Here is a 15,633-nt window from a genome sequence, read left to right as displayed (position 1 = left end):
CTCCCCTCTGCCCCCTCTTACAAGACTCCACCATTCTGGTTCCACTCCTCTGCCCTCTTGACTCCCCACCTGAATCTCCCTCTGACTTTACTTCCTTTCTCCCCAAATTGTTCTCCCTCTTCTCTACTTATCAATCTTTTCCTTCTTCCTCGCAATCAGCCTCCAACTTTGACGTCCCCCCAGCACTCAACTATGAGCTATCTACTGTGCTTTTGTTATCGTACCAAAACAGTTTTGCTTGATAGCCTTTACTCATGTAATTTATCTCCTGTTAGTTTGATGCTGTTCCTATGCCAAGTAGCTTTTCTTGATAACCCTGCTCCCATTTAAATAGCTTTTTTGCCCACTTGTTAATTTAAATTGTCTTTTATCCTGGCATCTTTTTCTGTATCCTATGGAAAAACTGTTGTACTGTAACAATCTAGCTTTTTTGCATATTTGTAATATTTTATTTTTTATCCAGACGTTTATGTTTTTTTATTCTATTGAACAACTGTCTTCTCTATAACAATCAATGCTCATGTAAAGTGCTCTGATACCCACGGGTCCAGCCAGTGCTATATAAAACCTCTCAAATAAATAAATAAATAAATATAAATAAGATGCACAGAGAACTTTGAAGAGCAAGTGATGGTGTGACATGAGGCACAAATACCACGTGGACTACATCATGTAGGATTTGCATATGTATATGACTTTGGACATATCAAAATATCTTAATGCAAGTGTGTTTAAAGGAAATGCACTAACACTCATAAGAAATTGCAGGACCATTCTCGTTCTAAAGGTCCTACAGTTCATTAACTGAGCAAATCAGTTTTTCCACACCAATGTCTGCATTTTCCCTATATTCTAATGAGATTCATACAGACATATTCCAAGAGGATTTTCTGGGTGAAATGTATCTGTGGAAACCTCTGAGGGGGCAGCCATACCACATTGTAAAAGTGAGCAGAAATCTTGTGAATCCTATTGTAAGCAAAATTATTGAAATCCTAACTAGAATTTTAGTTTGCATAATTCAACGTACCTTCTCCCCAACACCTCCTTGTGAGCCAATTGAACCTGGCGGTCCTTGAGGGCCCTGAAAGAAATATTACATTAGAAATGGGAAGTTCTCATGTGCAATCTAAAAATGTTAAATGATGTCCATTTCTAAGTAGCCGAAAGTGTGTCTTACATCAGCTCCATTTGGACCCTGGGGGCCTCTGGGGCCAGGAGGACCAGGAGGACCCTGTCAACAAGAATGAAAAGTGACAAAAAAAATTGCATTAGATATGTAGCATCAAAGACGACACAGTAACGAACATACAAGCACACAGTACCCAAATTATAAGTTATTGCCAGTCAGCAAAATATCTGTCTATAGGTACAAAATAATTAATTAGTAGCTCCACCCTTTTTAAAATTTGAAATAATGCTACAATTAAAGGTATCCTAGTTTTCCACTTTGCCAGGTGACTAAATCTGGATTAAATGTTAAGCTTGTTTTCAAATAATCACTGTTAGTTGTTTAATTAAACCAATGGCATGCAATGGAATGGGGAACATTTGGAACCTGCAGAGATATTTCCAAATGAAATAAAAATAATATTTTAGATTGATGCGTATATAATTATTCACCAAAAATATCGAAAATATATTCTAAATCAATGTTCTTACCATTGGTCCAACATCACCATTTTCACCCTTTTCACCGGGTGGGCCAGGCAGACCCTGAAGAAACATAAAGTAAACAGGATATTTTCCTTTGCTACATACAGCATGATCACTACCAACAGGTGTGGTCCGTTTCAATGTAGTGTAATAATGATCAAAAACGTTTTGGGAATTTAATTCAATGATGCAGACATTTGATAAATAAACCAACTTCTAAAGAATCCCTACAACTAGTGCTTGAATATAAATCAACAACAGACAATGTTTTAAGTGAATAGAAATTATCTGTACAAATTATAAAAATGGTTATATACAGTTGTTACATAACATATACTGAGTGTTTTGCATCCAGTACTGCAATCAAGTGCCTTATTCTAAATCCTCCATTTTAAGGGGCTATTTTAAAAAACAAAATTCAATCGTATGTTCTCTCTACGATTCCACTGATGTTTTTTCTGTAAGGTCAATTTTCATTGGCTCAATTTGTTAAATTTCTTTGCCTTATCTAATGAATAACAACCTAGAAATTTCAGAAGATGGTGCGTATTACAAAATGCTAAGAACCATGTATGGTCTAGCCTGTTTTCCTAATGTTTTAGGACATGAGGCTTTCTGAAAAGAGGAAAGATGGACATGATTTAGGAAGAGGGTCGAGCTGTCTTACAATAATTTTCAGGCTTTTTTGTGGCTGAAGACAGCTCAGTCAAGTCAAGTCAAGTCAAGTCAAGTGAAGACAGCTAAGTGTGGCTCAGGGGTTAGAGACGGCAGACCCGGAAGCTGAGATCGGCCCTGGACCAGGGTTCAATACCCCGCCTCGGCGGGTCTTGGGCTAAAAATTCCACGAACTCGATAATTCTCGCTCCGGTGCCTTCGCGACTCACGGGTTCACACTCTGCGACTCTGGGCAATAGCTTGCTTAATCTCCACAACGGCCCCTCGCGGCGGGATGCCTGGCTTTCACCTTGTGGATACCCTGCTGGGGTTATCTCACAGGGGAATACCAGGACGGGTTCCCTAAGCAAGCGCCGGGACACCCACTGCGGGTAGCTGTGCTCTATATAAGCTCAAATACATTTACATTTACATTATACATTGATCCACGAAAAAGTGCATAAAGTCACATTTTCTATTCCTAATGCTTTTTTAAGTTTTGGAACACCTTTACAAATTAGGCCCTGTGTGTTGGTTTCAGTGATTCACATTTTATAGAGAGGGCACAAAGTTCAAACCTGATGAATGCATATTGCTTCTTTTAGAGGTTGACATGGACTTTCTGATAATGTGTTATGGATTTCTAATGAAAATAAGAAATATTGGGATTGTCTTTAGTTCTTCTTCATTTTTTCAGATAACTGATAATAAAGTGCACTATTAGGGCATATATGTGTAATCATGCATGTGCTGCACCCACTATCCTGAAATCTAAGGTAAGCCAGTTGCCTCTCTCTCTCTGCTGCCTATGTCACACAGAAAAGGGAGGGTGATGCTAAGGTACAAAAGAAAATTAATGGCTTGAGTTGTAGATTAATTTACTTATTAGAATAATATTTGCTTTTTCCTGTATCTATACAGGTTCATACAAAGAAAACCTTTTCTTGAAAATAAGGAACTTAATGTGGAGATGAATTCTTCATTCTATGGGCCCCATTAAGTTGTCGGTGGAACTGACACCAACGTGCCGTCTGTCACCAAGTCTCTAACCAGGGTCAGATCGTCTCATAAGGATGTGGTCTGTCGGACTGCAATGGCTCAGGGACCGATCGACAACTTCTGATGGGCGCAAGGAGACTCTCAGATGGTCAATACGATCACATTCCCCACAATGGAGATGATGCCTTCTCAGGCACTGCTGTGGGGATTACGATTCACCTTTTTGCCAGCCATTTCCCGTTGATTCTTCAGATGTGAGAAAGCTGTCAAAAAGGCTATTTTGGGCCCCCTAGCAGGGCCCCTGCCCACTGTGGCCCTCCACTAGGAACCAGGGATGTTTGTAAACATGCCTTTTGCCATTGGGACTTGTGCTGCTGCCCTTTTCCAGGCTTCAGTACAAGCCTCAATGCAAAGAGGCATGTTTCTGACTGCCTCCATGGTGGTTGGATCGTAAGTTGGCAGGCAAGGCCGCCGACTACCTGTCAGCCAGTCTCATTCCCACAACAATGGCATTTGGACATCGTAATCGGCCCCTTAGTATCGTAACTTCAGACTAGTGATCTTTGTTCACAAATTATTCTCTGGTATTTCTCAGACAATATATGCTATAGATGCCCAAAAAATTGAGAGATTGTATTACACCTTTTATAACTGAACATTTGGATACAAAGAGAATTAACATATTTATATACATATGGTTGGGGTGGAAAGAATGGATGTTCAGAAAAGAGGTGAGATATGTTTCAGAGCCATGTGTGATATTGGAGCAAGGCAATTTTACATAGACAGGAAGGGTACAAAGGAGGTTTTCATTCGCATTATTTTATTCTATTCTTGTGGTATTGTATGGTGCATGGCCTACGAGTGCTGCTTTAGACACTGTGGATGGTCAGACATAGAACTGACAGGGAGCTTCAAATGCCAAAAATCCAGGTATTCAAAGCTTTTCAGAAAGGAAGCTCACAATCCAGTAAGCGCAGTTCCAGAGGCACAGTGTTCCAAAGTCTGGGGGCCAAAAAGGAAGTGGATGGGCCACCCCAGTGAGATCTTCAAATTCTGCGAGCCTTCAGTAGGTAGGCTGAAGAAGATTATCCTGGTTTTTAACAATTAATCCGTTGGGTGCGATCTTGGCCCTGAAGTACTTAGCCATGAGTGCTCCATGGAGGGTAATCCTTACCCATTCTCTTTTCAGGTCTGATAGAGTCTGCCAGTCAGCTGAGTTGCTACCTGTGGCCCGTCATTATCCAGACCGAGGATAGAAGGTGTCCTGAGGATTGCTGCTGCATCATCTACTCCAAAGCTCAGACCTTGGCCCTCCATTTATCGGTGGCACAGGGACTTTGTGAAGAAAGAGATAAAAAGAATAAAACACTACCCTTATTGCGGTGGACTGGTACCACTACAAGTAGTTGTGGGTGCAGGATGGGGGATAGAACAGATCTTACCCACCTAGAAAGACTCCCACGGTGGTTAGCCGTGCCGAGGATTGTTTACAATAAGAGGGAGAGGGTTACGATTGGGCGATTCCCAATCAAGAAGAGTGGTAGGTTCAGTCCCGGCTAGTGCCCTAAAGACGTAATGGTTACAAAAAATTGCTGGGCTGTTCCTCAAATGAAAGAATGTACGTGCACTGTTAGTGTATGGATCCTGTAAGGCTACCAGGGTCTTTACAAATGGGCATCCATTTTGTTGGATGTAATGCCCTCACACACCCTTTCAGGTGTCATGCTTCATTGTCTGGGCAACACCTCAAAGAGGGGCACTTTGGCGGAGATATACGTGCCCATTCAACTGTAAAACCCAGTACTCTACACTAACATGTACGTCACACAACAAGCACTCCACCCTAACATGGCCGCTACTTCACCCCCAAGAACTTTGTGACCATCGACCCACAAGTCATTAATTTTATTTTATTTTAATGCCGGTACAAACTGTTTAGACACCACTCTGACACATACTCATTCCACTGTGATTCTCATACAGGGGAGATTCTGGTAAAACATAAGATTATCACTCCATTTCCAATGGCCGCCGTAGAAACCACTGGAGACATGTGACCTACATATCCCTGACTCCCCCTTCACGTGACACAGGTGAACTCTAACCCCATGGACATGTGACACCGCCTACTGGTTCAAATCCATGGCCGCCGGTAAACACTTCCCCACCCGGATCTGGCGGCGTGGGTAGGTGATGAAGAAACTACACGGGAGACTATAAGTAAGTACACTGATGGGATTTACAGTCATTTCCCTTACTAGGGGAATGACGACGCCTTAACTTCAATGACTCTTAGCCTTGCACGCTTCGCCTTAACTAAATAACTAGCGATATGCTTAAACACAGCCGGACCATTCGCCCGATGGGGAGGCACGCACCCAGGGTCCCTGTCGCTACCATTGCACTAGAGGGGTATGTTGTAGGTTGTACGGAGACCTTTCCTGACTCTAGGGGAATAAGGCCCTTAAGCAGACATTGTTTTCCTTGTTCGCACGGGACACCACCCATTTAGATAACACGCTGATACGCTACACAGTGAGCGACCATTGCCTCTCATGTCTTTGGCTATAATTCCTACACTCCAGCGACAAGCCATACTTTATCTCTGTGGCACTCCCTACATTCAACACACCGTATCTTGAATGCTGCTCGCTTTAATGAAGTGAACCCCTTCTTAACATTTACGCTATTTACTAGGAATTGAGGGCACTTTGCAGTATTTCTTTTGGGGATTATCAGACATGAGATTTAGGCAAAGGGTTGTTATAGTATTAATCTTCGTCCACTGGGGCACATAACTGAGAGAAATGAGAACACTTGACTAAACGCCTTCTTCGTTTTTTGACTCCTGACAAGTAGAAAACGTAAACATTTATGATTTAAATTTTGTCAAACGGAAAACAATAATTTGACATGGAAAGCGAGTAATAGACGTAAACCTGTTTTCTACACTTAATATACTTTTTCTTGGATCTAGCCAAATCTTGGATGTCTACACCCGATGTACAACCCGTTGGGTACTGTTGTTGCATTTACATTTGACCTTTTAGGTGAGTCGGTTGTCCAATCCATTCACTGTTTTGCTGCTGTTGTTTTTACCGTTTCTACACAGGAGCATGCTCACCACCTTGCTCACTGAAGTATAAACACCCACATTGATTTTGAATTGTTTTTAATCCTTTTTTGCTAGCTGCACGTAGTCTAGCATGTTACAAGGAATGTACTGAGTCACCGATGTTGTGTGCTTACCAAGAATGATTTGTTGTGATTTGCTCATTTCTCTCCCCAATTTAGGCAGATGCAGCGCAACACAGGCACACTACCACATGGAGGAACTTTCCCAGTTGTGAGATTTTACTTGATATATTAGATACATATCTTGATCACATAGTAACGTAGACAGTTTTTTCCTTTGATAATACGTTCATTATTGAGGTCCTGAAGAATCGCGAGTCAGTAGACACTAGCGAGAAACATGATGACCGTCTAGAGCACTTTCTAACCTACACTCATTAAGGAAACATAGTATTCCAGTGAGTACAGGTTGGTCCTTTATTTTTTTTAAAGCAGGGGACCCCCAGAATAAACTTGATCCTGGTTCTCCTAGCTTTATTTTAATACACACACACACACATCTACGCCTGTCTGGCCCCACACCCGCACTTCATCTTACGGCAGTTGGATAAAAGATCTCCGTCAAAGTGCCCCTCTTTGAGGTGTTGCCCGTTGGGTATTGCACCGCCGACCCAACGAGGAGCAGCCCAGATGATGAAGCATGACACCTGAAAGGGTGTGTGAGGGCATTAAATCCAACAAAATGGATGCCCATTTGTAAAGACCCTGGTGGCCTTACAGGATTCATACACGTACATTCTTTCATTTGAGGAACAGCCCAGCAACTTTTTGTAACCATTACCTCCAGTTGAGGCCCATGGCTATACCAATGGGTCCCCTCTTTCCAACCATGCAATGCACAGTGTCGCAGGCACCATGGGGTGTCCCCTACAGGGTGCAAGGTTTTCCTCAATCACCCTGTTTTTCAGTGGGAGCCTGTTTTGTCGGTCGAAACACAGGCTCCCATCAAAGTCTATCGGAGTCTGACCGAACGGTGTTCGGAACCATCATAATTGGTCAGTTGAACTGCCCGAACCTGAGTCAGTTGGCAAAGATTCCAACAAGGAGGCTTTCCGATCGACATCGTAATGAGTCCCTTAATGTGTTATCCTTTACATACATACTGCAAATATTTTATGGAACCTAATAGATTTATTTTAGACATTCTAAACTAGGCAAACTTGAATAAATAAACACTTTTAAACACTTTTAAAAAGATTTACACATCTATGATATAATATAATATACTCTATATCATCAGGTTTGCTGTGCCCCCGTATCTTGGGATGCCAGGGCATTTTCTTATTTTATAAAATTATAAGGCAAATACCTTTGGAGTGAAAATGTCCTTCCACTGAGCCATGAGACCAGTGGACTTTTAAGATATACATATATATCGAAAGTCCACATCTCTATATATAAAATATTTCATATATTTTAAATAAAATTAATCGGAAGAAACGCTTGGCACACAGCATTATTGAAATCTGTCTGTCTTATCTATGCTTTGCAACCAAAAAAGTTTAAAGAGGAAGGTTGCATGATTTGATTTTGGAGTCTCCGATTGTCAAAAAATGTATGGCATCATTCCAACAAAGTAACAACATTCTTATTCTGCTTAGATCATGATTTTGCATAATCGTAAAGAGAGTGTCTTCAAATAATGATGACAGAAAATATCACTGATCATGCTTTATTGTAAAATGCATCTACAGAGTTTGCAGTGGGTTTTTGCTTAGTGGCGTCGTAATGATTCTCACCTTGAATGACTTAGTGAAAGTTGAGAAATGTCAAATGTCATCTCAAGTCACATTAAGATCTGGAACCTCATAGCTGCACTCTCGTCAATATTGTTTCATGTGAAGCCTGCTAAATAAATAATTACTGGGTTTGGCTCTGATCTTGCTATTAAAGTGGTGACTATTTATCCTGCCTACCATTGTATCAGATTGAGACACAGCCAGTGCGCTGAGCATAAGGCATTTTCTTCAAGATTGCACATTTTTCATCAAACTAATTTCAAATTGGTTGGAATAAGGTAAGGGAACGTTTTATAAGATGTTCTAATGCATTTCTATATCTAATAATAAGTAGGACTGACCAGGAATATACTTTTCAACAAAGAAAAACTCAGGAATAAAAAATTGATGCCATATTAATATTACTTATATACATTGTGCAACCCATCTATTGTAGAGGAAGTCCCCAATCGTGAACTAAAAAGATATATTTCTTTTACTTTTATGGTCATATGTATAAGGCCTTTTTGCAATTGAAAACTATGTCTTCACAAAATCACAGACAAATGACTTTTTATTATGTTCAACCACATTTGGTGAGTTGGAAAAATATTCTCAACTCACAAAATGGGTTTATAAACCCATACCAAATTGAAATTAGGAAGAGGTGTGAAAAGGGCATTCCTTACTAATTGCAACCCAGTTTTTATGTCTCAATGGTTTGCATCTGCAATTGTAGTTCTAAACCATTAACTAGTTACTGACACCTCATTGAAGGTGGTAACTGATTCATAAAGGAGAAGGGGATCCCTTGGGCACCATCTCCTTTGTGAATGAGATTAGCAACATTAGTGGGGGTATGCAGTGAGGGCCCGGGCTGGCCGAAGAAGGCACCGGGCGTTTTTCCGGTGGGATGGCAGGGTGGGTCCCTGGGGGGGGGGGGCGGGGGGGGGGAGGGGTTATTTTTGTTACTGGGGCCAGCAATAGCGGCCCCCTGTAACAAAATCAGCTGAAATCGGCCCTAGCAAGCAACTTGACCTCACCCCCCTACATCCCACTCTTGCGGCCAGCCAAGCAGTTTGCCAGGGATGGTTTCGGTTCCCATTCCAGCCCTGTATGCAGTGGTCCAGGAAACACTGCCCCAACGCCCAGACGTTTTCCAAAATTGAAGCCTTTTTATAAAGTTGTATGGGTTCTTTTAAGAAACAAAGACCATTGTAAAAAAACGTTTTCCATTTGGGAGCACAAACACAGGGACAGTGGTCTGGTGTTCCTTAGAGTCACCATCCGTGTGTTTGCAGCATGAACATTAATTAGGCATGTCATTCTCAGGCCCTATGCGACAGGACATTTTAAGATGGAACCTAATAATTAACAGGTTGCACTGCAAAATTAAAGACTGGCCACAGAAAAACAATGCATAATTAGTGACCATTTTATGTAACCAGTCTTATTTATTACATGGGTCAAAACAGTTGACTGTATGTGAATAGAGACCTGCAACCTGTTCCAAGCCCTGGCCAAAAACTAAGCATTTTCAAACCTTCTTGAGTTTTTCAGAGATGTTTTAGGCAATAAAGTAAACATTTAAGCAATGCTTAACTATGTTTACTCTAACTGTAATCTTTTTTTTAATGCACATACTCTTAAAAATGGATGGCATCAAGACATATCCAAAGTACTTATATGGAGCAAGGTTACACTTGATAGCAGTTTGAGGTGCTTTCACATTTTGTAAAGGTGTGCGCCCTGTCCATGCATGTTTCTACATGCCCTGTCTGTATTTCACCTAATGAGATTGACAATCATGGCAGCTTAATAGAGACTCTGAAGTTTGTCATCATCAGAGCAAGGCTCTGATTTCAAAAGTCATCCAAAGTGAACCCATTTTGTGATAGTTATGATTACCCTCACTAACGAGGCTCTGTGGTGAAGCGTGATTTCTAGTGTGGCACCCAGGACATTTCACCTGTAGCACAGGGTGGGGATTGCCTACTAGCTCTTCTGTAAAGTGCATGTTTATTTTCCTATAAGGGGTTCCTTGACCTTCACTATGTTTGGGAAAGAGACTGATATTTCCCCAACCCGGGGGTTACCGACACCCGTGGTACTGGTAACTTCTAGGCTGGCGAGTACGTGGTGCATTATGAGATGACCCTGATTTCCCATTAAGAAATGTGAAATTACTGGAGGAATCTTTATTTGTCAATCTGATTCCTATATCACTTCCTCCTTTTGCCCCAGATTTTTATCAGGAGACTTTTACTACTTTCAGCAGCCAAAATTTTCAGGAGAATGCAAATATTCTGCCATTTTCTTGCAGCTATCATCATTCTGATGGGGCCAGTAACAGCTGCTACAACCTCCCTTGTGTGGCCATAATATCAAAAGCTGTAATATTTATCGCATTGTCATATCAACTCATTACTGTTTGCTAAGAGAAGGTTTTACTGTAGGTAAGCAAGGTAACAAAACATATGACATGCATATATGGTTTTGTTTTGTGGATTGTTTCTACCACAGGAAACACAAATATGAATTAGTGCATTATCAGGAATTACAATATTAAACCATTTCTTATGAGAACTTTCCTGCTCAAGGTACCTGATACTTTTAAAAGATATATATTTTTATTGTACAGTCAATATTACAAAGTATTCATTACTGTGGAGGGAAGAAATGTAATATTGCAAGAAATGTGCACATCTACCAAACAGTGAAAAATCTTACTTGAAGTCCAATGGGGCCGGGAGGACCTGGGAATCCACGTGAACCCTCGTCACCTTTCTGTCCAAACATTCCTTGCTGGCCTCTTGGTCCAGGTTCTCCGTCAGATCCCTAAAAACCGTATCCCAAAACATTATGGTATGACCCAACAAATTCCATAGCAAGAGAACATGCTTCATTGACATAAAGAAAACAAGAGACTAGCTTACATGAATATCTTAAAAACTGGTACCGAATAAACCTTCATCATAAATTGGTCAAAAAATTAAGATGCTGTTTAAAAATTGGACAACCTATACCAACTACTAATTTAAGCAATACTATTATACTGTCATACATAGTACACTTTCAGTGCTTTAAAATGAGGATCTTTTAGTCATTCTGCCAACCACGCAATGGAATTCTTTACTGTCTTTCTGAAGTATGTAAACTACTATCACTTTAACATGAGTTAGCAATGTTCATACAAATGTGGGACAAACTAAATTTGGACTCATTCAGGCAATGGAAAATCAAATGTGTTTATTTCAATAGAGCATTTATTCTGTTTTCTACCACTAGTGATTTTCAATATGGCTTCGAAAGTGTTGAATATGATCAATCTGATAACAAATGAGGCTACTCTGACAATTGTTCCTGCAGGTTTAACTTTGATGTGTCTCCATTGCTCGAAGATTTCATGAAATAAACTCCACAAATTCCTGCTATAAGGTTGCATGTCAGTTTGAAATATTTGGGTTTCATTTTTAAAATTGGAGAATTGATATATTAAAGAAAAACTTAGTGGTTGAAATGTGGATAATTTGCAAGCAGTGTATTATCAGAAAATGGTGCATGCCTGCACTATGCTGTAATGTCTTGCTCCATAATTACAGAGGGTGACTCTGGGTACCCTTCACAAAGACCATCAATTAATTGGTATTAACTTGGTTCTTGGTTGCTGTAACATCTACCCTCTTGTATGGCTAATATAGGCTCCAGTAGTGTGGTAGTCCCCAAAGTGTCCCACATAACTCTGGGAGTCTGTTTCCCTATTTTAATGGCAACTTCTAATCAGGCCCACTGAAACCAAAACACAAAAAGGACCAGTAGCCAAGTGCCTCCAGGGTGGGCTTAAAGATCCCAATAGAACTGTGAGTGATGAATGTAAAGCTGGCAAACATAGCTTATATGAAGTTTCCACACACCCATGCATAATTACAGAGAATGGATATCTAAGAAATAGAGCATGTCATACGGTGGCACTCAAGTAATCTGTCCAGGCACAAAAAATACCCTGTCTTAAATGATAACAGTGGTTAAAACAGAAATTCGAAATAATATTGATCACTTGGGGGAAAACACTACAGACCACCACTTAGCAGATCCGGTGGAAGGTACGAAGCACAATATTTTTCTAACATTCACAGTCATAAATACCTATAGAACAAATAAAGCAGACTTTACAAATTACTTTGGATTATGTTGTGGATATCAATGAATGTGAAATGGCTACTTTTAATCAGCTTGTCATAGAAGATGTGAAGATGTATTGTCCCAAAACTTTTCATCATTGCAGCAAAATAGTGTGAGATACCCAAAAATCCTAATTGTTAGATTATAAATAAGATGTAATCTTGTGATTGCTTTCTAGTAGGAATAGAATATCTGCTGATTACCCATCATCATCATTATTGTTATTCTTATTATTATTATTAATACTAGTACTACTACTACTACTATTACTACTTATGATAATAATCATATATGCAGCTTAATTCTTCATAATCAATACTTGAACATTGCTTGCCATTCTATTTAACTATATTTTGCACTTGGTTGGCGGTGGTGTTTAGGCATGCTATTGTGACATTTTTCATTCAGAATCTTTGGCATGCCTTCAATGTAATCACATCATGAGCATATTGAATGCAAAATGCCAAAAGCTTGCAAGGATAAATCTTTTTGTATGAAATATTCTGAAGTTAAATAAAGGAACATATGTTGTTGTTTTTCCTGGGCAATACAGGAAGATCTCTTATAGTGTTCACATTTTAATGTCTGTTAAAATGTTCTAAGGGTTTCATTTTGACATCATTGCATAAAAGTGCAGATTTGTAATAAATGTACACCTTCCTATCAAACCACTATAAAATTCTTCTTAAAGTGGAATTCTCACAAATCGGCATAGTTTGTGAGCATTTGCTTTTGGAATGTGTATGCTGTACGAAAAATCCAGGACAGCCTGAAAACGTGTTTTGTTTTTCTTCGATTGGAAAATAGATTCAGAAGTCTGGAACTTTGTTAATCAGGATTTGTTGGGATTCAACCACAACTTTCCTCATGCTACATTTTGTGTATGTGTGCGTACAAGTCAGAAAACCAAATGGACTCCTGAGCACTGTAATCTAATTTAGGATAAGGCTTCACATCCACAGTTAAAAATTAATAGTGCTACCAGTCGACTACACAATTGCTATATCTCTCATTTTGCCAAAATTATCAATCTCTTGGACTTGAACATATCCTAGTGAGTGTTTCAAATGATATCTGAGACATCAGGGATTCCTTGACAGTCTCAGAAGATCTCTCTTCAGTAAATTCTTCAACACCAGGAACCCTTTCTTCCACAAAACTGCTTGATAACGAGTTTCAGCATTCCAAACACATTCTGCAAAATCTTCCACAGTGGTCAATTGTCCATAATATGCTGTTTGATGAGTACACAGTTAAAGGAACCTCCACCTGAATATTGAAAACGTATGGATATGTATTAGTTCTTACAAGAGCTTTGAAATGCCCCTAATATTGTTGATGTTTTTCTTAAACACAACAGAGTCTAACACACTGACTCTTTAATCTCATTTTAATGTATTGTACAAATCTCAAGTTAACTCTCAGTGAAATTGTTTCTGTAGCGTCTGCTGCTGTACAAATTAATTTATTTTCAAGCCACTTATATTGAACATTAGATCCAAAATGACACTGGAGTGCCACACACTACACGGGATCAGGATTGATCACAATTTCATGATTCTCTGCATTTCCCCATAAGTGAATGAGGCCAGAGGGTGCAACTTTTTTCCAAAGCACCAGCCTACATTATGGATATATCACAATAGTGGGGCAGCACCCCTAAAATTCAACCCTAACAGTATTCATCTGATCTCTTAAAGTTCCGATTTTTACATGCACATTTAAACATGGACATTTGCCCACGCATAAAGAGGCATTTGAATAAAAATATTTTTGAAAGTACAATTGTGTGTAGACAGGCCATGCTCAAACACTTGTGATTATCCATAAAAAAAGTTTTTGAAGAGCACGTAAAGGCCTTTCCTCAAAATTCTTGATTGTCCAGAATAAACAATTAAGTCTTTCATACAGCTAACTCTAGGCTCCCTAGAATTTGCATATGTACCATCTGGCAGCAGAGATTCCAGAATAGGAGGGGCATGCAAGTGGAATGCTCTGCCTTTAACACTAATACTTAATTCAACCATAGTAAGTTTAGTGACCTGCGGTTTTTATATGTGGATAAGAATGTAATATTGGTATTCACATGTGTTTCTTCTTCTTTTCCGATGTCATCAGTAACATTTGGCTATATGTGCAAAATAGGTAAAGTAAGAACTGACACAAAATTACATTGTGCTGGTATTTTTACATTTTGTTCTTCAGTCTTTCTCTCCACTGTGTGTCCTCTCATGTGCAACTTCACTAGAATCTGGACTGAATTATCGTAACTACTACAAAGAATAAGAATACAAATTTGAAAGCCTAAACAAGTAAGAGTGAGTGAACAATTGTGTAAAAAGCAAACAAAGTTGCTGGCACCTAATCCTGTCTGACTCAGCATTATAACCTGTACATATTGGAAACACATTTTCTGAGGATCCAGATGACTTGTTGAAGCACTACGACTTTATTGCTGATGGCACATCATCTTGGTGCATTTGATGGTTTCAAAATCATTGTGTGGTAATACCAATGCCATCAAGGTGATAGCTCCAATTGGGTTATACAGTGGTTTCGAATAAGGCCCTTTGAGGTTTACAGACTCTTTTATAAGTGTAAACCTATCTTAGAGGCGAGGTGGCCCAAGTAAATCCGGGAGCCGATCTATGCTAAACTTTCAGAATATTCATACAAGATAAGCAATTAATCTATATATAATCGAATATATATCCAATGGTAAATATCCAATGGTCATCCTCAAAATGTGGCATACATCTGGGCCTCATTAACCTACATTGTACTCCCCTGTCTTAGAACAATGACAGTAATAGATTAGAAACTGAATTTACCATATCTAAAAAAGACACTGAAAGTAGAAACAGCTCCATATTTATAGGACACGTGTATTTGTCAAGTTTCCAACAAATGATCAACTCCTTCTCAAATTCTTTAATGTTCATGTTTGGTAAAGGCTAACTAGAGATCTTTTTAACAAAGATACAAAGGAACTTATTTTCAGGCTGATCCCAACATTCTGTGAGAGCATAAAAGGCACTCGAGAAAGAAATGAGTGGTAGCAAAAAATGGCAATGCAATAGTATTTATTTCATTCTCAAGACATGCTATTTTTGGAGGTCACAGTTTACTTTATAAAAAGCTGTTCTGTTTAGCTGGTAAATTGTATCACCTACAAATCTAATACTAAAAAAGGTACAATACTGCATGCTTCCCTCTGGCAACACACAGCACACCATCTGAAATGTACAAGATATTCACAACTTGTTTATATGCATGTATTATATTA

General features: G+C 39.4%; 1 protein-coding gene across 4 annotated transcripts in view; it reads right to left on the bottom strand.

Annotated features, from left to right (window-relative positions):
- COL11A1 (collagen type XI alpha 1 chain) overlaps positions 1-15,633 on the bottom strand; it is a 393,450-nt gene that overhangs the window by 77,607 nt on the left and 300,210 nt on the right. For all 4 annotated transcript variants that reach the window (XM_086954309.1, XM_086954306.1, XM_086954313.1 and 1 more), the window contains 4 exons: positions 10,896-11,003; positions 1,663-1,716; positions 1,181-1,234; positions 1,031-1,084 (listed from right to left, as the gene is read on the bottom strand). In XM_086954309.1, coding sequence (XP_086810435.1) covers positions 1,031-1,084; positions 1,181-1,234; positions 1,663-1,716; positions 10,896-11,003 — 270 coding nt within the window. The remainder of the gene's footprint in view (positions 1-1,030; positions 1,085-1,180; positions 1,235-1,662; positions 1,717-10,895; positions 11,004-15,633) is intronic.

This window comes from Lissotriton vulgaris, chromosome 1_1 (genome assembly GCF_964263255.1).
Source record: "Lissotriton vulgaris chromosome 1_1, aLisVul1.2, whole genome shotgun sequence".
Classification (NCBI taxonomy): domain Eukaryota; kingdom Metazoa; phylum Chordata; class Amphibia; order Caudata; family Salamandridae; genus Lissotriton; species Lissotriton vulgaris.
The sequence above is the reverse complement of the archived record's forward strand: the minus strand, read 5'-3'. Positions and strand labels throughout refer to the sequence as shown.